We start from the raw sequence: 25,069 nt of genomic DNA, 5'->3' as shown, positions 1-25,069 counted from the left end.
GACCTCTGTGCCCCAAACTGTCTCCTGTGGCTTTTGTCCTGTGAGGTTCCAATCTGCCCCTTTATGTACACAAGCTTATTCTGCTCCTCAGCCTAAGGTCCTTCCAGAATTAGTTCTGTTAATTTCCTGGAGACCAAAAAATGACAAAATCAAGCACCACCTACTCACCGTTCCTTAAATATGCCTCTGCTGTCAGAGCTTCCTTTTGCTTAAATCTGTGCATGATTCTAAAGAGCTATCTCACCTCTGTACTCAACACATTGCCAGAAACCTTTGATGCATTTTCAGCCGTTCAAATGAGTTAGCCCATCAATAACCCCCAAAACACATGAATAAGCCCTTCAAGAGCAATGTTTGCTAGATGTTAGCATAAAGGTAGGCTGCTCCTCAGTTATCAGGGAAAAAGGAAAACTGGAAAAGAGTACAGTGTAGTAAGTGCTAATAAAAATAACTAGTATGTGGCAAGAAAGCATCATCTTTAGAAACAGGAGCTGTCCTGCCTGTACTGAAAAGGTCATCTAACCCCTCAGAAAAGAGTAATTGGATAAAAGGAGTCTACTTTGAAAAACAATCTGTGTTGTTAAGATGGTAACTGAAGCAGAGTTTATTAAGCCAAAAAAATTTAATTCTTACCTTGATAGTGGTTCCAAATCCAGATAAAAGACATCTGGAGCAGTGGCAAGCTGTCAAAACAAGCATCTGGTACAAATAAAGAAAGCTCTCCTTGTTTCTGTCCTTTCTGTAACCTGTTTGTAATAAAAAATCTTTGGACATTCACTTGGTAAAATATAATGAGAAAGTACTCATTGTATGTACTCATTGTGTATGAGAAAGTACTCATAAGAGAAAGTACTTATTTATTCACAGCATTATAGTCATGTTGTGACTTATAGTCATGTGTGTTCTTCTAGAAAGAAGAAGACAAGAATTATGGAGGTAGGAATTCAGTATGCAGTCAACACAGCGCAGAAGTTTTCCTGATGGCACCTCATGTGTTTCCAACTGGAGTATTTCTAAGCCAAGCTGGGCTCTGAGGCATTTAAAAAATTAAACTTAAGAAAGCGTTTGATTTAAAAATTATTTTTAAACTAGAAGGGATAATAGCAAATTCACACCAACATTTTTGTTTTAGATTCCTTAATTGCTTTGCCTTAAACTCTTTTATATTGATTCCTGATTTTATCTATTGAAGAATTCATAAAATTAGAAGGATGAACTGAAGATTCCTTCTTAAAAAAAGAAGCAAGTGCAACATTTCTTGTGCTTTTTAACAAAAAGCAAATCAAACTTTAAGTTGTACCACATAGGCATTGCCATGATATACTAGAATTAAAATAAAATAAAAACCTTTCTCCAAATGCACATACATACTTCTCCATCGCAAGTACTCAGTCTATCTGGAGATAACTGACTTAAGTAACTTAAGAATTCTTAAGTGATACATGGCATACTTTTCCCACTTCTTTTCCCCACTGAATAATTATACAATACACTACTGGATTGATTCAAAAAGTTTTGCTAATAATATATTTTGATAATAACCACGTATGGGCATGTTCTTCCAGATGTGGTTCAGAAATGAAAGAAGACCTTGAATATTTCAAATATATATATATTTTTAAAGGTCTTTGCGATTGTTTTTCCTTCTCTGTTTTTTCTTCTCTTTTACCTAAGGGACGGAGTTATGTTTTGCAAATCAACACTGAATTTTAATCAATTATTACAAAAGAAGTGACTTATGTAGATCAATCAAGCTGGTACACATGATACATCACTTTCTATCATGTAAAATCGTTATTAAAACCATTATGGCTAGTTCTAGTCAATTTATTATATATAGAAGAAATCACCATTCAAATTTGCAAGCACATTCAGCTAGTAACAGCAAAAGCCAAAGAGATTTCATTTCTATAAGCCTAATGACAATGGGATTTCTCCGCACTTGCAAGATTAAACCAGAGGAAACACAGCTGCATTAAGGCTGAAAGATTTTCATTCTGCTTACATTTTAAAATAGTTGTTCATTTCTTTTCCACTAGCAAAGGAAATTCCTTATCATCTCAGTCAAGAGAGAAACAACCACTAAATACTTGCACTTCTGCAATAGCAGCATTGTTAAAAAAAAAAAAAAAGCAGATTTAAACGAGGTAGATAACTGGCTCCCATTTTCTTATTCAAAAGTTTTGTTAATTTTTTTTTCCACTCAGAAAACCCATAAATAAGTTCAAGTTAACAAAAGGTTTTCCTTGACTTCACTATGCCACTTCTTTGACAGGAGATTACTCAGTGGAAGAATAAATGCTTGAACTGAAAAATGCAAAGCAGCATTCTTTACTTAGCTGTGAAAAGGAAGTCAACGCTAGTGCATTAAAAAGAAACGTGACAATTTTGTCATCAATTAATAATTTTTATAGCTCAAATTTCAAAATATTAAATCAATATTAAATCAGAAACAAGATTCATGAAGAAAATCTTGGAACTATATACACGCATAATTAAGAATCTCTATAAACTCTTGTCAATATTTACTTCTTTTGTACAAGTTCTTTCACACAGTCATGTATTTACAAGCTTTCTTTTTCAAACATATTAATATTTATATTTTATAGCATTTACAAATCATTTGAATCATTTTTTTTTCTTAAAAACAAAAGAATATTTCAAGGAACTGACAAATAGATTTGGTTTCATTGCATGGTAGTGGAGAGAGATTTTTTTAATGGGTTTGAGAGAGTTCAATTATCTAAATAACAATCATCCTACAATTACCCAGAATTATCATATATGGCTTCAAATATCTTCCAAAACCAAAGAATCAATTCAGAAGTAGAAACTAGAATCCACCTGTGGCATATTTCTAATTAAAGCCTTGAGTCTTACATATTTGGGTTAGGTCCACAGCTCTGCAAACACACTCTACACATATATGCGGAAATAGAAGTCATGATAGTTTTACAAAAAAATGTTTCCAGTGAAGTCAAGAACATATTAAGTATTTATAAGATGGACTAACTGATTTCTCTAGATATACTGACTGGCTTTTATAGATGTTTTATTACTGTAAGAATAACACACAGTTTTGAAGTGACCAAGCACATTTTTCAGGATTCACAGGTCGAGAGGTCTTCTGAGAAAAGGAAGAAATCTTTACCTCAAAATATGAACATTTTTTCTCCCTCAAAATTTGAGGAAGTTGTGTATATGATATGCTTAAATTTCTCATACAATCCATCCAGCCAAATCACTATCCAGTAACAGATGAATTGAAAATTTACCTGCATGTTTCATTTTGCCTGTGTTATGAAAAGAAATAGAAGTTTTGGCTTTGACAAATCAAGTAACCATCCCCTTTGAATACTGTTTCCTAGAGTTCCTGGACAGATTGTTCCACAGTTTGTTCTTCCACAGGCTGCATAGCTTCCTGCACATAAACTATAAATTCTGAAGCCTCCCCTCCCTGCGTGTAGACAGTCACTGTCTCGATTCCCTCCACTTCATCTGATGAGACTACCAGGTGATGCTGCTCAGACAGCTCCACTGACGCTTGCTGCAGAGTCTCTTGAATCATCAGAGTGTGATTGGCTGATTGCTCCTCCTCTTTTACCTAGGAAGACATTAAAGAGGACATAGAAGCTTCACTTTTCAAATAAATAATTGCTATTGTGGTGATTAATGCAAATACAACACATAAATTTGAAAGAAAAACAGATTTTTTGAAAGAAAACAGCAGATTTATACTGGAAATTTACAGTAAACATTTTTGACTAACAAGAGTTACTGCTTCCAGTACTTTGTAATGCTATGCACTGCATCTCAGATACACAAGGACAGCTACAAAGCACAACTCTGGAGACATATTTAATCTCTCAGCAGTCATTCACTCAAACCACCCTTATCTAAATAAATCTGAAGTCAAATGATTCCTCTAGTATAACTGAGAATCCATCCAAAACCATCTCAAAAAACAGCTAGTCACCAGGTTTTTTTTTTCTGAGCCAAGAAACTTCTTAAAAGCAAAAATTGTATGGAGAACATCAAAGGACTTTTATTAGGGAATTGTGAGCTGTAAGTATTACTGAAATACATCTCCAAGACACATTGTTTGTGAGGCAGTAGTTTTTATAGTATTAAAAGTATACTGATGGGAACAATCAAAAAATGACATACTATGACATAAATATTACTACTCATCAATAATAATTAAAAAAAAAACACAACTTGGCATCAAAATCAAAAGAACTCTTAAAATTCAGTATATATTAGAATTCAAGAACAAATTTTTATTCCTCTGTGGATCCATACAAATTCCTATGCACAATACTCTCAGCCAATGTCAAAACATTGGAAAACTCTAAGTCACGTTGAACAAATGCAGCCTCTCCAGTATTAGCAATACAATAATGTGTTTTTCAGGAGAGAATGGAAGAGCAATTTTTCTGTATACAAGATATATCCAAAAGCATGCTGGATGATTTCTGTACCGAAACACTGTGTTCATTAGAGAACTGCTTTATGTGTTGGATCATAAACGTCAAGCCACCCACAAGTGCAAACAGAATGAAGTATGTACATAATGAAGACGTATTGTCACTAACAGCACATATTGCTGTTTCAAAGGGGAGTGTAATAGAAGGAAATAACTACAGTGCAATTTCCAAGCATGTGTTTTGACTCCTTCGATTAGAGACTAAGAAGGAAAAAAAAAAAAAAAAGACCTTCTACACATTTAGGGTTTTATTGCTCTAACATGATGTGCTCTAACATGATGTTCTTTCTATGCAGCCTTTCCCATTATTCGACACTGGCTTTTCCTTTAACTTCTTTTTTATTCCGTGTTTAAAATTTCTGTCAGATCCAGAAGACTTAAGAGAGACGCAAGCCCTGAGGACTTTGTATCCTTTGCACTTTCACTCAATTCATGAGGCTATACAAAGCTTTTTCTTGAACAATAACAAGTATGTTCGGTGTTCAATTATTTAGAAATCCCCAAGTCATTCTGCTTGTGATACGGTGGTGGAAATACATGTGTATTTTATCTAGTGAAAGATTTAACTTCTAAAGAGAATCTTGCCACTTTAGTTGACCTTCCCACAATAGCACGACGGCACCTACTGAGGCGAACTCGGGCTTTGTACCCAGCTTTCAGATTACAGGGATGAAACTGCACAATAGAGATGAAGATGAGAGTCTTTCCATGCTCCTTTTCTTTTACAATATATATCTGAATGTTTTTCTTAAAATCTTTTTTAAGCAAACCCTGTTGAAGTTCAAGTTCAACATTTCACAAAAAAAATGGGTAATGTTGGCTGCAACCATCCTCAAAAACCAATGTCATAAAATCGGGATATGTCAAAGATTATCCTTTAATAATGCAAAACTTGGGTCCCTACTCAAAAAGCAAGGAGCTAAGCCAAGAAAAGAAACATGACATTCTTGACTTGCTTCTTCCCCCGTCCTCCCTCCTTTTTATTGCTGCAGAAAGCAACAGGAATTTAGCAAATCCTGGCATGGGACTCCCCTTTTGTAAGTGTGCCCTCCTATCTCCTGAGGCTACTTGCTGCAGCAGCAGATTTGCTGGAATATCCTCAACTTCATCAGGAGCTAAAGTTTAAAACACAGGGTAAACAAAACCTCACCGCTCGTGGAGTCTGCAAATAACTAGACCCTTGATAACTGAGATCTCCAACTAAAAAAAAATTCACAGATCGGCAGGACTGAAATGTGGCCTTTTAATTATGTAATTCACAGTAACTGCTCCTGTGCTGGCAAAGCATCCACAATTTTCTGACAAAAGGTCTCAGCCCCCCTAAAAGTCATTTTGATAAACATGACTACATTTGCTGAGCTGCAGGAATGCACAGTGTGAATATGGGCTTGTACGGCTTCACTTTAGTCACTCTAAATGAAAACACATAAATAACTTTAAGCATATTTTGGTGAGTGTACATAAATAATAAATAAAAGAAGAACAGTTGACATAAAATTGAAATGAAACCAGAATCTCATTCAATTCAATAGCAGCAATTTAATACTTACTCAGTTTTATATGCTTTTGAAACGAAAATTGCCAATAAAGAAAGTTAATTTAACCTCCCTACCTGCCTTTATTGGCAGTTTTCTAACCCTTGTCATATAGGGTAAAGAAGACTAATGCCCTTAGTCCTGGTGTTTCTAGCTTTTAACATCTTTTTGGACAGCTCTCTGGAATTCTTTTAGTTTGACAAATTACCACATTAAATTATTTTGGATATTTACATTTCAAGTAAATTCCGTGTTTACATGCTTCATCTTGGTTCCTATTAGATTGTTCCACAGGGAATAATCTCAAAACATTAATTTACATCCCTCAAACTGATGACACAGTGGGACAGCTGCCATCAGAATGAATGAAGTTGTTATGTTCAATTCTTTTTATTGTCATTTCCAGTGTTTTCAAGACAGGTATTCGTGACCTCTTTTCTCTTTGAGAGGCAGCTGAAAAGCATCTGGCTGCTTATCCTTGCTTAAAGAGTGGCAGCAAGAAGCTGAAGGCCTCCATTGCTGGTGGCTAAACCAACCCAATACCCGCAGAGATTCTCTATGGGCTAAGTGTTTCTCACAAAGGCCTGCGGGAAAAACTTCCCTGTGCCTTCATTAACAATCTCATGATTAAAAGAAAGTACTTAAAATAAACGAGCAAAGCTGCTTTTTCATTCTAGGGGTCACTCTGAGAAGTAATTAGTATCTTTAATTTCTTTGAAGCTGGCAGGAATAGGAAGCCCAGAGTACATTTTAAACAGCCTTGCAGGGCTTGACCCAATTCCACTGCAGCCTCTCTCTTGTGTTATTAAGGTGAAAGTGGCTTTCAGTTTACCATGAAGAAGAAAGGTTAATCACACAGATCTAGCAGGAAGTCAGAATTACAGCAGGCTGTGGAGGCTCCTATTGCCATCCCAGGACGCCCGGGGAAGAGGTGCACTCTACAGCTGGCACTTTGGAGATAGTGACCGTGGCCACGGTAGGATTTCACCGGAGCTTGAGGAGATGACAAAGTAAAAAGATGGAAGGAAACAAAATAATATGTGAACCAAGGAAAATTCACTGTTTTCTTAACCTTGTTAAAAACTGCTTACTTAGTGAAACAGTAGCTGTGCTTGCTCTTCACAGCAGATTATTTACAAGGTTGGAAAGCAGGTTACCACACAGCTTAACCCTAAGTACAGTCTATGTAACCCTCCAAGGTACAAATATAGAAATATAGAAAACAGAATCAGTCTTCTGTGATTTCTGAATGAGAGAGAGAAAGAGGAAATATTCCCTAGCCAATTAGATCCCTTAACTGTCAGCATTAATGTAATGTTCTGAATCAGGATGTGTCTTGGACCAGGTATTCTGAAGTATGAAATATTTCACCTCTCCAAAGACTTTATCATTTTGGTATAAAACAAGAGAAGCAAGCAGATACAGAAAATAAAAGGGAAGGGGAGGAGTACATTATCAATGAGACAGGCAGCAGTATCGATACACCAATAACCTCAGCACAGATAATTGCTGTCATCATATTTTTGAAAAGTAATTGAGAGAAGACAATGAAGTACAAATTGCTCTTCATTAAAAATCCACATAACTAAGCACAATATGGTAGAAGGCATTAAGCAAGTTGTTTGAAAAAGTAATGAGCAATTAAATCTTTATGGGCTGAGCAAAGGTAGGAGTCAAAATCTCCACAACTAATGAGAGATGGGATACTAAGTCAGAACCCAGTAAAAAGCCTTGAAGTAGAAAAAAAAAAAAAAAAAAGAGCTTTTGTCTGATGTGGCAAAAAAAAAAAAAGGAAGATCAAGTGGACACACTGAAAGGCAGCATGGTGTCAAGAGGGGCAGACAGGCAATCTTTGAATTGTGCTCTGAATGAAAACCAAAGGGGCAAAACAGCATCCGTAATCGTCAAAAGAACGAATATCCAGGTAAACACAGCATAAAGTATGCTAACTTGGAGAACCACTCTAGCTACATGACTGAAATAAAAGACCATAGTAAAATGAGAATGCAGAGTAAATCAGCAGTATTTAGTTGCCTCTTAAATGCAAGACCCATAGACTCGACCTGAAGGTAGCACCAGGTTTGAATAACAAGAAAAAGAGCTAAATCCCGTAAGGGTTGAAATAGAAAACAGATAGATGAGGAAGAACAATTCTGCAGGAGAACTGACACAATCTTTAAACATGGTGAGCTTGAAGTGATGGCTCTAGAGTCACAAGAAAGATAGAGGTGAGGTCTTTCACAGGGACGGGAGAGGATTGTTTAGACCACTATTACTTAGCACATGGGCCCTGTATTTGTGATTAAAGCTTTTATATGCTAATGTGCTACAAGAAAGGTGGTGGAAGAATTTTTGTGTGCAGCACTCACCCAGATATATTGTTCAGAAGAATTTATTAGCCTCTTTCTCAGTCATTCTTTAAGTTTAAAGCTCTTTTCTTTCACCTTTTCCTCCTTATTACTGACTGCATCTTTCTGTAACCTCAAGCAGAACAACCCAGATAACGCGAGTTCTGTCTTGAAGGAAGATGCAACCCGGATAACTAGCAACCAAAGTGGATTCACACAGACAAGAACATGATTCTTGTCCCATGCGGTGGTAAAATCTTCACTGTGGAGTTTTGCTCGGGCCATTTTGGTAAAACGTCAGACTAGCATCTTGGTTTTCTCTCAGGCATTTGATGTGCATTGTGTTCCTTAGCAGATGCATGTTTTCATAGCTGTCACAGAATAGGATTTCTCCCAAATTAGATGTCAGAAAAAGTTGAAACTGGATGACAGCTTGGTATACCAGTTCTCAGAGAATGAACTAATGCAATTTCAGGCTCTAGACATACCCTGTCTATATGTGGCACATCCTGATGTTCGTTATCAGACAGCCTCTTTTTTTTGTTTTACTGCAGGGAGCCTGCAACAATTCTTAGTTACCAGGCACAATGCAAGTCAAATAAGACTATTCTGCAACTCGAAAACAAAAGTTGCAGCTCATTCAGTCTGGGACTGGCTGCTGTCATATTGTCAAGACTTTTCTATTACAAAGTCAGGTAAAGTTTCCTAAATGAAAAGTACCATTTTTGTCTCAACATGCAATTTGGGAGCTGGATTTCAGCTGCACTATGATGCGTACACATGATTTCACATACATGCAGTAGAACTACATAGTACCACTCAGAGCAATAATGTAGGGGTAGAACACTGTAAACACGAGATCCTTTCAGTCAACTGATTTGGCAGAAAATAACACCCCAAAAATACAAATCAGAGCTAACTAATACACTCAGCATGTAGCAATGTACTGAAAAAGACTTACAGACTAAGATAAAAGCTTCTTTATTCACAAAAGAAAGTCCCATGGTCATGTGAGACACTGCAAGTGCTTCACACAAGATGCCTGGAAACATGAATTAGGGAATACACCTGGATTCGAACACAATTCCAGGTACCAAGTGTGAGTAGCAGTTTTCTGGGTGAAAAATAAAGGAGAAGTAGAGTAACGTGGGAAAGTTCCAGGGAGGGGAAAGAAGACAGAGACAGCAATAGTGCAGAGTAACATTTGCAGCAAAAAAGTATTTTTTAACTTGTGTATTCTAATATTTGAGGATTTAGTAGAAATTTCTTAGTGTAAAAAAGCAGGAATGAGGGGTGAAGGTAAGAACGGATGAAAAATGAATAATATAGCCTAAAAAACCCAGCAACCAGCAACACATAACAGCATAAAAATCAGAATACTAAATAAATGCTAAGGAAAAAAATGGAACCAAGCTGCTCAGCAAGGACTCGGAGAGGCCATTAGAGAACAAGAGAGGAAACTTACTGACAGATGATGCTGATATATTGCTGACACTCTGAATGAATTTTTTGTCTCACAATCCACAAGAGAAGCTGAAGGTCACAGAACAGAGTGTGGAATAAATTTTCCAGTGGTAAAGTGAAATATGAACATGTCTTAAGATCACCTCAAGGTTAACAATTAGGAACTCAGCATAATTAAAAACTGACAAAGTAGTAGGCACAAATGAGTTATATCCCACTGAAAGCGACTCGCTACTAAAGAAAAAAGAAGAGATGTCAGTTCTTGGATAGGAAAGGATTACAGTCATGGTAATGTCATTTATGGATTCCCCCCCACCAAATTAAAAATAGGTGTCATTGAAATTCTGAAGGAATCTACTGCTGTGAAGATAAGAAGCAGGAACACTGAAAAAAAAAGCTGTCAATTTTGCAGAAATTGAAAATCAACTTACACAGAAAATTAAAAGAATATACATGACAAGAAGGAAAAAAAAGGCAAAAAGATCCGTAGACTTCCCTTGGTCCTTTACTTCCAGTGGGCTTCCACTTTATACTTCCTTGGAAAATTCACAAGTCTGCTGCACACTGAATAGTAAAAAGCCGCCAAGGCTACCAGAAAAAGAAATCAGTAAGCACTCCAGTACAAACATGAAACATTTAACAGAGGAACAGTGTTTACAATATCAAAGCAAACTACTAGAAAAAAGCAGTGTAAATAGAGGTAGCCCAGGGTCCACTCAGCTTGAGTCCACTTCAATTCTTAATGGACCAATTTTGCTTTTCTGCAACTTTAAGTCAGGGAGAAAAAATGGATTTTATATTAATAGGAATCTAAAGAGAGGAAAAAAAAAGAAAAGTAGCAAAGAGATTCTCTGAGAATTCAATACTTCAGGTGATACAAGAGTGCTGCTTATGCCAGTATGATACGAGACCAGCAAAAGTGGTGGAAAGCTCCCAGGCAAGGCAAAGAAGTGATCAGTGCTCAGCAGCTTGTAACCTCAAAGGCTGGCTAGATACATGGATTAAAAAGTGAGGGCAGGAAATAAATTTTAATATAACCCTGTTCGCATTATGGCCAAAGCCTAACAACAATTCAAAGCCTAACACAAGGAAGACGATAGATTTTAAGAGGAGTCAGAAACTGAACAGATACAATCGTGAAGGAGAATCATTTAAAATGATATATTTTTTTTTAAGTTTAATGATGCAATTTCTCAAATGCAGTTTCTCATTGACACCTTCTAGTTCAACAGCCATTCTCTCTCAGGTTTTTACTAAAAGAAGGGCCACAGAAATAAAACATTTTTAAGAGAAGAACACTTTTCAATGGTATTGACAGGCAGCACAGAGACAGCAATGGCTAATCCTCCACTCCACCCTTAAATAAGTCATAAATATAGCACAGCATGCCTGTTGGCAGTGGCTCTCCTGCTAAAGGTGTTTTGAAATTTGCACATAATGCAGAACTGAAATCATTCTCCTCTATATTCATTCTATTTAATCACAAAATTTGACTGTTACTCTTCATAAAAAAGAACCTTAATAACATTTTTAATCGAAGTATCCGGTAATTATTGCAAAGGAGCATTTCAAAATGTAATTTATTGCAATTTTGCCTTCTTTCCCTGACTTCGGGAGATATGGTTAGGAAATACTCAAACTCTGCTTCTCTAGACGATGGACTCCCCACTCCTATGGCACCCCTCTGAGTTTAATATCCACAGTACGACAGAAGAAGATTAAACTTAACAGTTAGTCCTGGCATTCAAAAGAAATCAGAGTTTTGGCTCATTTAATTAAATGGGGTTAGCTAAACTCTCAGAAATTTGAGACTGTTCATTCGGTTCCCTGAGTTATCAACCATGTTGAGCACAAAGACCCTGAGGAATCCCCGAACGGTTGAGGTTGGAAGGGACCTCTGGAGATCATCTAGTCCAACCCCCCTGCTCCAGCAGGGACACCCAGAGCACGTGGCACAGGGTGGCATCCAGGCGGGTTTCGAAGATCTCCAGAGAAGGAGACTCCACAACCTCTCTGGGCAGCCTGTTCCAGTGCTCTGCCACCCTTACAGGAAAGAAGTTCTTGCTCACATGGAAATTGAACTTCCTGCGTTTTAATTTATACCCACTACCCCTTGTCCTGTCACCATCACACTGGACAGAATAGGAAAGGTGAAGGAAGCAGATCTTGGAGAACACAGTGAGGAGAAATGGAGAAAAGAGAAGGAAAGATAGCAGAAACTTGTGGAGAGGAAATATTGGGCAAAAGGGGAGATGTTCATACAACACTACTATCTCGATTTAAAAATAATACTAACTTTTAACTACTTTTTTTGTATCTTACCATTCTTAAAAGTGCCTTACTAATATCGTACAGTGCAAACATTCTTCAATAAAACAATATATAAAGTTATTTCTACAAGGTATGCCTAACTATTGCCTACCACAAATTACGTCGCCTAATGCTTTATCAGCCTGAAGCCTGAAATTATGAAGTAATACTTTTTTGCACAACTTAGGACCCTACAAGTCTGCCTCTGTGAGCACCTCACAGCTCTGCATGAGCCAAAAGGACATTTCAGACTGTCCTGATTACATATGGATGCTGTGCCAAGGAACTTCTCTTTCTTTTAGATGATAATGAAACTAGGTGCTCAATCAAAATGGAGTTATATTGATCTAAAAAAACCCCGAAAAAGTCTTGGAAAAGCCATATTTTCAAACAAATATGCATATATACACAAACATGCACATACAGACACACACACAACCATTCACTCCTAATCTTACAAGTAAGACTATATATATGCTATATATATGGGTGTGTATATGCATACATATCTATGTATACGTATGTCTATGTATACACATACAAAGTATGTATGTATAAACACAAATACATACACACAAACAGTCAAAAATTAGGTTTGGAAAAATTCCATGTGTCTTTCTTGCACGGTCATTCAGAATTTATTTGTCGCAGAACACGATATTTTTCATAACAAATATAGGAAACAAAACACAACTCTTTTCTAAGAGCTCTTACCTGCTTTACCACCGTTACTGTCCCGGGTGCCATGGTAACCACAGAAGCAACTGCGGTGGCATCATGAGTTTCTGCACCCAACTCAATGATTTGCTGCAGGATGTTCACAGCTGTTGGGTCAAGTCTTTCACCTACCAGAAAGATAGAAAGCATAAGACCATTACATGTAAAAAATGGTATGTGAAGCTAAGTGCTACAGAAACTCTTTTTCCTCCTGCCTTCACCCTGATTCACAGAACTCTATAAATTTCCAACAGCTAAATAACATGACACTTTAATAATAGATCTATGGCAGAACGCATTCACAGAACAAATTTTCCTGAAGAAGGCATGCATCAGCAAGTGAAACCACACTGCTCATTTTTATGTCTATTGGAAAGAGATGAAAAAATATATGGACTACACAAACAACAGGTACAACTCATAACAGTAAGTGTAAATTAGGAAGCTGCAAGACATCAGAAATGTAAATGTGTGCTTGCCAGAAGCTCAATTTTAACAGAACCTGAACTCTACACTATAAGCAGCGTAGTTACATAGGATATTACATATTTGTGTTTACCATCTGTTTGGCCATCTGTAATTCCACTCAACCTAAAACAAATCCTGTTATCACTAATGTGCTGAAGAGAAAAAGTTAATTGCTTGAGAGAGATCATGCTCATCATTCGTAGGTAGAGCAGCAGAACATTTGACTCTCTTTATGTCTTTTTTAGTAATCTTCTTGATGTGTATATCCCTGGCAAAGAAAAAGTAGATTTATAAAACATGTATAGCCATATTCTCACACTCTTCTGGTAGAGTGAAAGGGAAAGATTTTGAGGCCAGTCAGGTACTGGACAATGTTTCCTGTTTTTGTTTGTTTGTTTGTGTTGTTTTGTTTTTCTGCGAAACTATCTTTAGACAAGATACCACTGTTCTCCATATCTACCCAGAAGATGTCAGAGAAGTATCCTCAACTTGGTAAGTACTAAAGAAAATCATTTCACTTGGCAAATTAGAGTTGCATGCTTAAAATTGAAATTACATACACTATATTGCATGATTTCACCTATTTTAACTGAGATATATAAAAGTTTAAGAAAAGTTCTCAAGTTTTCTTCATTAAGTATTCCCATTGATTAGAAGTTAGATAATACATAGAAATTGTCACTAACATTTTATTAATTACAAAATATTAGTTACAACATGTTTGAAAATTTCCTTTAAAAATGGGAGATTCTGAAATATGTATAATAAAACTATAAGGATCAAAATAATGGCAAAATATGTTTATTCATAAATATATATAAATATACATATATACATACACACACACACACATATATAAGTATATATTGAAAAGCTCAAACATAAAATCTTATTCTGTTCTCTGATGTTTTAACAGTCTTAGAAACCTGATTATTTTCTCTTTTCTTCCAGACTTTGTTATTTCCCACTTGGCAAATATTATTTAATGCCTCTCCTGCTTGGTCAACGTGATCCTGAATGACTGACTTTCTGTTTGGTGTCTCATTAGAATAAAGCTTGTTAGCATTGTCTTAGGAAAGCGGTAACTGAGCTATTCCACTGTCTCACTTCTGCAGGCAGGTTGACTAAGAAAAAATAGCTGGAGAATTGCTGTTAGATACATATCACCTACTCTGCCAAGACAGCTGATTTCACTATACATTTAATAATAAGTAGAGAAACTTCCACCCATCTAATAACAAAGGTCCAGAATAGAGTGTGATAAATATTGTAAGGATGTTGTAAGTATGATAAATGTTGAACGGATACAGAAATTTGTAAACAAGGGCCATTTCTCATTATTTTTCTTCAAAGAAAAATATAAAACTCCAAAAATAAGTTCTGGATAACAAATCTCACCATGTTTATAGTTTCATAGTAGATAATGTACTGCCCAGTGTACTCAAAAAATTCAGAGGTTTATGAAAGGAAAATGTAGCTTGTGTTTCAACCTCAGCCATCAAACAAAAGCAACTTACCATTCTCAGAAGTGTATCTAAGGTTCTGCAAAGCAGCTACTGCAGCTTGAGTGCCCTGAACATCTTCTCCAGCTTCTGTGATGTGGAGATATTGAGTGGATGATTCTTCAGAAACTTCAGCAGTTAACTTGAAAACAAAAACCATCCGACACATTTAAAATCTGTTTTGTACTTTAGCAAATTAGAGACCAATGAAAGTTCTCGCATAATGTTGTATGGCAAGTATTGTAATGACTATTACAAATAACGAGTGAAACAGAATCCAACATTAGAATTTCTACTAATTTCATTGGAGTTATGGTATTACAGTAGAGGTTCATACTCCTAGATGTTACTCAAAGAGTTGTTTAAAAGGTTACATTACAGTTATTTCATAACTAACAACTTATAGAGGAATGGTTAGCGCCGCAGACATGGCTGCCCAGCAGGCCTGCTCAATTCCAGCTTTCAGGTTTCAGTGAAAGAACAAAGGGACTGCTGACTAGGAGATAAGGAAGTAGACCAAGGTCAGAGGGAATAAAAGAGCTGTTGAACTAAAAGGATGAGCTAAACAAGTGTAAGGGCTGTAAGGGTCATTGTCTACCAATTAGGAGCCTGTGTAATTACATCACTAACTGCTAGAATCATATAAATGTACTGCATGTAAGCTAATAAACAAAGTCAGTTCCAGCTTCTATGAAGTTGCTGTCTGGCATTCCTGACCCGCTCCAAGCTGCAACAACAACTGACTTTCGTTGCACCAGGGTCTAGTAAACACCTTCTAGGCAAAACTAATTTATAATGCTAATCTTTGCAGGTCTGGTAAAAAGCATCTGAAGTTTAAAAATGGCATTTGTTTTAGAAAAAAAATCTTGCATAACTGTACTTTTTCAAGACAAGCTGTCAGCATGTACTCCTGTTTTGAGGGGCCCTTTTACTTATTTATTTAACTTAGAGCCATTTCCACATCACAGACATTCTGGTCCTCCTATTTTACCAGGTCTGGGGACAGAAGCAAGAGTGGACAGAAGACAGTTTGTGAAACGTATGTGGACACCAGATTTCAAAGAATTACCTTTTCTAACAGTGGCCCTTCATTCTTTAAATAACTGTCCATAACGTACTTTGTCTGACAGCTTACAAGGATTTCACACCATATCAGCAGATTTTGAAAACCTGTTGAACAAGAACTGCAGGAGAACTCTTCCATATCATGCATAGGGCTTTGCCTAAGGCTAGAATTGCCTGAAATTTCGCAGGATAGGTCTTAAACTGGGGAGGGCAGTCAATTGCAGTTGACTTCTGCCTTTTCACGTCATTGGAAAAACCAATATGGCCCACTCAGGCAGCTAAAAAGATTTCACTGCTAAGCTTGCCAACTGTTCTTTTTTTAAACTCAACTTCCTAGATAGTTTTCTGTTTTTGCAATAGTTTCTGCACCTAAAGGCAGCTTGCTTACATAACAGTAACAGCTCCCATTTAAAACAAATTGCTACCCACACAACAACAGAGGGAAGTTTGAAAGGATAAGACCCTCTCATGCAGCTGCCCCTCTCCTTAAACTGAGAAACTTTATGTTGTTTTTGTTCTCTAACTCAGTTTCCTGGTCTAACTTAATTATTTTAAGGTCTGATCTGCCTCAGTGATACTGTGACTGCTACATACTTAAGGTCAAATCTGGAAAAACAGAACAAATGACAGAAAAGTTACTCTGTAGACTCCTACCATGTTTTAACTGGTCAATTCAGTTTTCTAGATTTAAGGTGAAAGACATAAAATGCAGCAAAGCAAGCACTTAAAACCTTGATAATACTATCAGATATCAAAGCAGTCAAGCTTAACAGTCATAGGTCTATATGCATTCAAAATGTACATAAAATAAACCACACGTCCTCCTAATCTTACGAAAACTCCAAAACATATTTTTGAATGCTTCTTATTCTACATCCTTTATTTTCTCTTTAGAAACTTAGAAAATCTTAATGCCAAAACCATGGTAGCTTTGGTTTACCTCCCACTTTGTCTCCCCATCGTGTTCCACAAGCTTCAGACCATGCTTGTTCTTAAGATGTCTGTTGAACTCCCATTTCGTACCATAGACAAAGCTGCAAACAGGACACTTAATGCCACCTAAAAGGAAACACAAATAAGCTAAGTTACTTTACACATAAATTCTTTTTCAAGGCAATAAGGACCTATTTAATTTCAACACAATTCTGTCAAACCACACAATTACAATTCAAACCACTTTGCCTTCTCCAAATAGCCTTCTCCAATAGCCTTGTGGTGACAAAAAAAGAGGAAAAACAAAGTAGTTGAACACGTAACAAGGTCTAAGCAACAATCTGGATGATGATAATGGAAGGAGTCAGGAACAACTTGTATGTCTGGGAAAGCACAGCAATCCCATGTCCCTGCCTGCATCTTTCCCTATTTCCCCATTCCTACACCCAGGGCCCCAGCGAGGCATGTGTAGAGGGATGGAAAGAAAGAGCAGGAACAGACACTATCTGCGTTAGTCCCAGCTACTGCCCAACTTCTGCATCAGGCTCACGTGAGCCTAATGCTGAGTTTGGCCAGCACTGTCCCATTTCCTTAATGGGCCACAAAAATTACTGGCAACGGAGGAGGTGCTTCAGCTTGGGCAGAACATCTCCCACAGTTGTGATTCTGGTAGAAATTCAAGCTAATGGAGACTAGTCACAGTTTTACAGTGACAATTCCTTCAAGTTTGAGGGCATTTGTGAATGTTTAGCTTCGGGCCCACCATAAACACAGCCTGGCACATGTATTCAATAATGATAAAATAGGGCTTTTCTCCACTAAACTATCCTTACTTCAAATCACAAAGGTTCCCAACAGACTATCTTTAATGTTATGTATCCTGTTATGTATCATTGCAGTTTCAAATACACATTGGATGTACACTCGACGGTTCTACAAGATTCAGGCCTCTGGCAAGCTAAACATCTAAATAAATTGTTTTCTGTTATCTTACAGGGCACTGTATTCTTTTCAAGAAGTGCTGGTATTTTCTTATGTAAGCGCTTGTAAAAACTACTGAGATCTTAACTTCTTATAAACCACACTGAGATCTTAATATTTCACATGCACAATACGGGCACACTTCCATAATTTTTAAATATATATGTCTCTTTTAAGAGGGCTGTTCACAGAATCACAGAATGGTGAACATTCTAGAAATCACCTAGTCCAATCCTCCTGCTCCAGCAGGAACCTGAGCTCAAGGCTCTTTTTAGTTAATTTTTCTGACAAATTAACAAGATAAATCAGGAAGTTAGTGATGCACTAACTGCTTCAAATGGAGTCTCAAAAGCTGGTTATAAGCCCCGTTTGACTGCACAGAGTGTTTCAGGAATGGGGTGGTTGGAGAAAGACTTCAGTTCTATGGTTATGGAAAGAAAGGTGGAAAGAAATAAGTTTCCCTACTAATAGGCTTAACAGTTCACAACAGTAAAATAGCTTGATTTTTATTAGAACAAGGATATTATATACTGTAGAAAATTAAATGAAATATTAATTCCACTTCAGTCTTCCATATTAGAACAACAACAAAAAAAGTCTAAGAGAGAAGACCTTTCCATTTTGATATTGAAATTATTATGAATATACACCAGATTAACTAAAGCTGCAACTTCACATCACTGTGACTTTAATTAAAGAATAACAAATGGAAGCACAGAATTAAGCCTATAATGTAAAACTCTGGGTCAGTGAATTGATATCAAAGCTCAGGAAAATTAATTTCTACTCAATTCATTAAATAAATGGGTAGCATATAGAGAGATCACTACCTTCTCCAAGAACACCTGCTTTTAATACCAAATTGCCATCTGCAACAAAATGATGTACACAAATAATATAAAGTCCCATAATTTCTTTGCATCATGGCATCAATCTGAGCTCTCCCAGTCTCATTTACTGGCCTAACATCTCAGTAAGACAATTATTATATTAAAGTGTGTGATGATAACAGTCTAAAATAGCATAGAGGCCCCAAAGCAGACATGTACCGCACAAGTTGCTGCACAAACACAAATATAAAAGAGAGTGCATAATTACCTAAACAAAACAATGGATGTTAGGGAAAATTAACAAAGAGAAAAAAAACAATTCATAGAAAAATTAGATGTGACTTGCCAAGCACCGCAAGGCAAATTAAGCTAAGAAAGGAAGCTATCAAATGATCCAAAAGGCTGAGTCTCACCAAAAAAACAAGCAAGGAGAAATCAAATTGTAGGGTAATGCATATATGATACTTTTGTCCCCTGTGAAGATTACATTGCATTCTCATTGCTTTTATTTTCCTTTATTACTTTAACATTCTAATGAATAAATGTCATATCACAGAGTTCTATAAAAAAAGATTTTTTAAAAATCTTGGCTGATCTAATTTAATTTCTAATATGAGCCCATAAATGAAATACTGCTGTCCATCTGTCACCAATGCAGTTGCTCAAATTACCTTGCTATCACTTCTATACTATAAGCACTTCTAGGAATCTTGAGTAGACTCTACCAATTTATACTCTTATAAATATTTCTAATCAAGGTATTTGCAGTGACTACAATGCAGCCATAAGCAGGTAGGGGAACAGGGAAAAAACATGAGCAAGTGTGAGGCAACTCACCCTCAGCTCAGTGGACAAGTAACAACAAATAATATGTAATAGGAAGAACAGGCACAAGCTATATGACTTTCAACTTTGTTATCTTCTCTTGTCTCATATTTTTAATTTGGGATGATGTGTGATACTGCACGTGATGTATCACAGAGCAGCATGGGGAGTTGTCAGACGAAGCTGCACCTGGGAGAATTGCACCTTCTAACATGGCTTTCTGCAGGACAGGTCCTGCTAAGTGGCACATGCTGGGTAGCTGCTACATGGATATCAAGCCTCCATTGCTCTAAAATCCCACGTGATCATCTGGAAAGCTGGCACAACACTGCAGTGCAAGCAGGTGATATATAAATGATGTGTAGGGTGAGGAAGGAGGGGAGGAGAAAGCGAGATCTTAGGTCAGGGATGAAAGCCTGTCTATATATATTTAACTGTCTACAGTTAACACTGAAAGGTTGTTCTACTTAAATCTCACTGCAATATTTTCATTATAAAATGCTCTTGCATTCTGTACAACTTCATGATTGTTTTTTTGCTTTGTTTTAGTGGAAAAGAATTATTTTCAGACATGCAGTTTTCTGGCCCTCAAAAGAGACAGAATAAATACCATATGATTAGTATTATTTGTTTAAAACACTACAAATATGATCCTTAACTTGACATCAACAGAATTCAATCTCAAAAACTTAATCTTAAGAGCATCTATGTAGAATTAAATTCTTGCAATGTTCAGATATGCTGTAAATTAAAGTTCCCCATGCTGTAGAGCTCTGCCTTCACAAACACTATTGCAGGACAGTGACCTGTGCTTACAGACCAGGTAAATATTATCTGCTGGAATCTACTAGAGTCTCTCTGAGTACATTCATTATCTATGAAAATAGCTGTATAATTCTACTATACATTCTGGTTCAGAAATTTCTAGACAAAGATCTATTTTTTTAATTTTTTTTTTTTTTTTTTTTGACAAAAGTGAACCAAGAAATATCACATTAAAAATACCACTGGCTGAAAGTTTTATCCTTGAAGCAGCTGTGCTTCTCTCCTCTATAATGCAAGTTTAAAGATGGAGTCTCAGATTTAAATTTGAATGTTCTTTACTGTGTTGGAATTTCAGTATTATTTTCATGTGAATTAATGCCTTTGATAGACAAAAGCTTTTATTAGATGAATAATTTGAAAATGCTCTTTAGAAATAATGTCATCTTGCAAGAATTATGTTCTATTCATTATCTATTATCACAGAATTATTCTGCTCTCTGTTCTTCTGTAACCATAAAAATATCAAAAAATCCTGAAAGACACCAAAAAAAAAAACACCCCGTAGTTCTTATTCAAAAATAGGGAAAACACCTAAAATTACGAGAACTGACGAATCTCAGCTTTATCAATTAGTAAAACACTTTCAACCCAATGTGATTTGGGTTTCTCCTCTTCCTCTGCACTTCACCCCACACTAGGCAATAGAACTGCATTAATTTTGCCCTTCCTGAATCTCTAAATATATTTTATATTCAGCAAGATATTGCACATTGAGTTGCTTGCTTTGATGCATCTGTCCAGCATACAAGAGCAAAACTTCTTTTGGGAAACATTCCACTGGCACCTGTCTCCTTTGCTGGCATCCATATGCTGAGCTGTCCTGGAAGGAGTGAATTACAATTTGTGCTAACTATTTGAAGGAGAAATACCAGAAACCAAGCAACTAATAGCATTGACCATCCTTTCAGAAGTTCAGAAGGTTTCAGAAGATCAGATATAGTATTTCAGTTGGGATGAATTTCATAGACAAAACACTAACGCCCAGAAATATAACTTTTTTTGGTATCATATAAATGTGTTGAAAACTATTACAATCTAATTTTCACTTTCCCTTGCCATCCTGTTGGCTCCTGTATTCCATCTTGAATTTCACATGCTGCCTGAAACCTTGTTGCCTTTCTCTCCAGATGTTTTTACCAGGATTATTTTGTTACCTTAGGCTTCTGTGCTGAAATTGGCACATCAGGTGATTAAAGTAACACAGACTATTTTAGTTCAAGAATTCAGAGTTCATTCTTAAATCAAGTCTGCATATCATTTTTATCCACCTATTTGCAGCAAGAAGAGGCAGTTTATGTCCTCTTGAAAAGCTGCTCACCTGGTCTCAATCATTGAGAAGGAAGATAGTAGGAAGTCTAGTGTTTGGCTCCTGTGGAGAGGCACTTCAGCACAGTGCATGTGCCTAAAAACCTCCACAGAGAATGCTTTGGTTAATATATATCTAAACATTTAATTAGGTTATTCATAAATTTATTACCAGCAGACTTTCCTGCTTACTCTTAGGCCTAAACATGCACCCACATTGTGCATCCAAAACTCCAGACTATAAAACTTACCATGTTTTTATCTCTAACTGATTTTACCTGTAATCTTTTCAACTCTATTTGCCTAGTGGGGGAATAATTTGGTCCCATTTACTGTTCAGTGTCCTTCTTGTTAGCTCAACCTTACAAAAATGTCATAGAAATTGAACAGTAAGTCATATACTTAAGGAGAGACTGATCCTTTATTTATGAAAAGAGACAGGTGAGGGAAAATGATAAATGTATATAACTTAGTAGATGGTATTGGCAAGGTCAATCAAAACTTCAGCTTATCCGTCTTTATAAATCTAAGAACAAAGACACTAAACAATATGTAAAAAGTGGCCATTTCAGAATTACTAAAAAGAAACAGTGTTTTTTCACATAGCATCCAGTAAACTGAGGAAAGTGGATGTCACAAACATTCATCTTTACATCAAGCCTTCTTCAGAGAGAAAAAAAAAAAAAAATTGCCCTATATGGTGGAAATATACCTTGTTGGATAAGTGCTTCTGCTGCAGGTTCCCCAGAACCTACATTTACATACTCTTCATTAGGATGCTTTCTGTTATAATGCCTCTTCAGGGAGCCAGATATATTGCAAGAATAATGGCAGTGTGCACAACGGAAAGGCTAGAAAGAAAAAGAACAACATTAAAATACAATACAGATGTCCCGACACTCTCTAGAAACAGATCTAAGCCACAGTACTTTGATCCAAAGAAACATGCTTGTAGCAGCTTGGAGCGGGTCAGGAATGCCAGACAGCAACTTCATAGAAGCTGGAACTGACTTCGTTTATTCCGCGTTACGTATCACAATATATAGCAATTAGCATAGCAACATCTCGGCAGAGCATCAGTAATTGGTTACAAGCATTAATGTGCTAACATATCATAGGTTGCTAAGCCGTATCCAAGCGTCTAACTGCAAGATTTAAAAACAGCATCTCAGTCCTAGGAACTTCCTCAAGTACAGGAGACACTTCCTTAAAAGTTGTTTACCGAAATTCAGTGATTCTGCATGTCAGCCTTTTCAGTCCAGGTTAAGGACGGTCAGAGGCACCCCCCTGTACAATGTCCCCCTACACAGGCTCATTCCTGGTTTACACAGCTTCTAAGGAGACCTTCCAAAATGCTGTATAAAAGGAAGTTATATCTAAATCTTACCCAAAAGTTGGTACTTTTTATTATGTGCAAGACACCAAGTATTTTTAAGTTAAGAAAATCACTACCTCCTTTTCACAGTTGTGTGAGCTGTGTATTTTCATGATTGATGACTGCAGGTCTGACTATGCAAAAGGCTTTTTACTACAATACATTTACAAGTAAATTATCTGGTTCTCAACTGCTACACGGTAAGCAACTTTGGCCTTAAAAGGAGGAGTTAAAATAAGTGAGGGTACAATATGACAGTACAGCCAATCTAATTTAATAGGCACTTCCACCTGACAGGGTTGATCCCTTTCTTTCCCTTCTGTTTTCAACCTACTCCCAAATGCTTCCCTTTCGCTTTGAGAATACTCTTTGACTGAGATATGTAACAGGTATGTACAAAGCTAGACAGAAACATTAGGGTCCTCACATGAAATTCAGACATTGATGGAAAATCTGGAGAAGAAGCCAAGTACTTCAGAATGGGATGCAAGATGCGACCCCAACTGCAATGAGACCCATCTGGTCAAGGAACACAGTTGGTCAAGGAGCGTTTCTCAATCAGTCACACTTAAAGCAGGGAAATGTCCCCAGTCAGGGTCCACTGCCCAGAACCTCAAATCCCTCAAGCTATTTCTCACGACCTTCTTTCAGGCTCCAAGCAGCAAAAATAAGGCAGGCAAATAGTGTTCAAGTTTCCATAACCTTACTGTTCAGTGAATGCCCTAACATTCAGTTATTATATCATTCAAAAAGAAATACTCTTCTCTGGTTGAATCTGTCTTTTTGAAGAAAACAATGCAGAATTCTTTTGGACACAGGGTTATGTTCCTGTATCACTCTCATCATATTTGTGTGTAGTATATGCTGTCTGCCATCAGATAGCATTGGAGAGGGACACATATATCACTTCTTTTTGAATCAGGCTTTATACAGGTAATGGCTCCATGCAAACAGAATGACTGGGCATTGTGATAATGCACAGAAAAAAAAAATAAGAGGAATACGCCCATGACTCCTGCAGTTTCCTCTGTATCTGCAAAATCAGAAATCCTGTTGACAGGCTGTTTTCCTTACATCACAGAATGGCTGAGGTTGGAAGGGACCTCTAGAGACATCTACTCCAACGCCCCTGCTCCAGCAGGGACACCCAGAGCACACGGCACAGGGTGGCATCCAGGCAGGTTTTGAAGGTCTCCAAAGGAGACGACTCCACCACTCTCCCTGTTGATTATCTTGAGCAAACTGTATGACAGTGGCAAAGCAGCAGCTTTACTGCTGCCCACAGAGAAAACTCGTCTGGAGCTGAGTGAGTACAAACAGCAGAGCTGTCCCATGCTCTCTATATGCCAGTGTCCCCTCATTCCTCAGGACATAGCGCCAGCCTGGCATCAGAGTAACTTATATGAGCGAACCTATAAACACAAATTTCGGCATGTGAGAGATGGTAACAAGGTCAGGACTGTCTAATAAGTAAACGCTGATGGCTTATAGATCCACGTCAGTATAAAGTCTAGTACACTCATGTAGAAGTTAAAAATATAATATCAAAAGCAACTCCAGCTCTTTGAATTTTGCAATCATTTTTTTTCCTGATCTTTAAAAAGCTTTTTTTTTTTTTTTTTTTTTTCCTCCACATGTGCACTAAAAAGATTCACAAGAACAACAGGAGAAACAGACTACAAGCAAGTGGATGCTGGTAGACGCTTGGATCATACTGCTGTGGAGCTGGTGGTGTCCCTGAAAGAGGAGCATACGGACGGCAACTAGAAAATGCCACAGAATCAAGAATCATCATGGTTGGAAAAGACCCCCAAGATCACTGAGGCCATTTTTTTTCTTTTTCTTTTTTTTTTTTGCATCACTATTGCCTCTTTATGTCATCAGCCGGTGTCAAGGCAACGCATCTGGCTATGCTTGTGACGTCACTACTGCCTCTTTATGTGATTGGCCAGTGTCAGGGCAACGCTTCTGGCTATGACGGTGACCTCACTTTTGCCTCTGTGCCTCATTGGCCAGTGTCAGAGGCAACGCATCTGGCTGTGCTTGTGACGTCACTGTTGCCTCTGCGTCTCATTGGCCAGTGTCAGGGCAATGCGTCTG

At 37.1% G+C, this 25,069-nt stretch overlaps 1 protein-coding gene across 1 annotated transcript in view; it reads right to left on the bottom strand.

Moving 5' to 3' along the window:
- Positions 1-3,217: 3,217 nt before the first annotated feature.
- Positions 3,218-25,069, bottom strand: part of ZFAT (zinc finger and AT-hook domain containing) — a 77,543-nt gene continuing 55,691 nt past the window's right edge. The window contains exons 12-16 of the mRNA XM_088534937.1: positions 22,307-22,445; positions 16,836-16,954; positions 14,846-14,972; positions 12,858-12,988; positions 3,218-3,604 (exon numbers count right to left, since the gene is read on the bottom strand). Coding sequence (XP_088391063.1) covers positions 3,365-3,604; positions 12,858-12,988; positions 14,846-14,972; positions 16,836-16,954; positions 22,307-22,445 — 756 coding nt within the window. The 3' untranslated portion in view covers positions 3,218-3,364. The remainder of the gene's footprint in view (positions 3,605-12,857; positions 12,989-14,845; positions 14,973-16,835; positions 16,955-22,306; positions 22,446-25,069) is intronic.

The sequence above is a fragment of the Tinamus guttatus genome, unplaced genomic scaffold (genome assembly GCF_059628265.1).
Source record: "Tinamus guttatus ecotype Peru unplaced genomic scaffold, ASM5962826v1 Tinamus_guttatus_pri_ptg000038l, whole genome shotgun sequence".
In the NCBI taxonomy this organism is placed as follows: Eukaryota; Metazoa; Chordata; class Aves; order Tinamiformes; family Tinamidae; genus Tinamus; species Tinamus guttatus.
The sequence above is the reverse complement of the archived record's forward strand: the minus strand, read 5'-3'. Positions and strand labels throughout refer to the sequence as shown.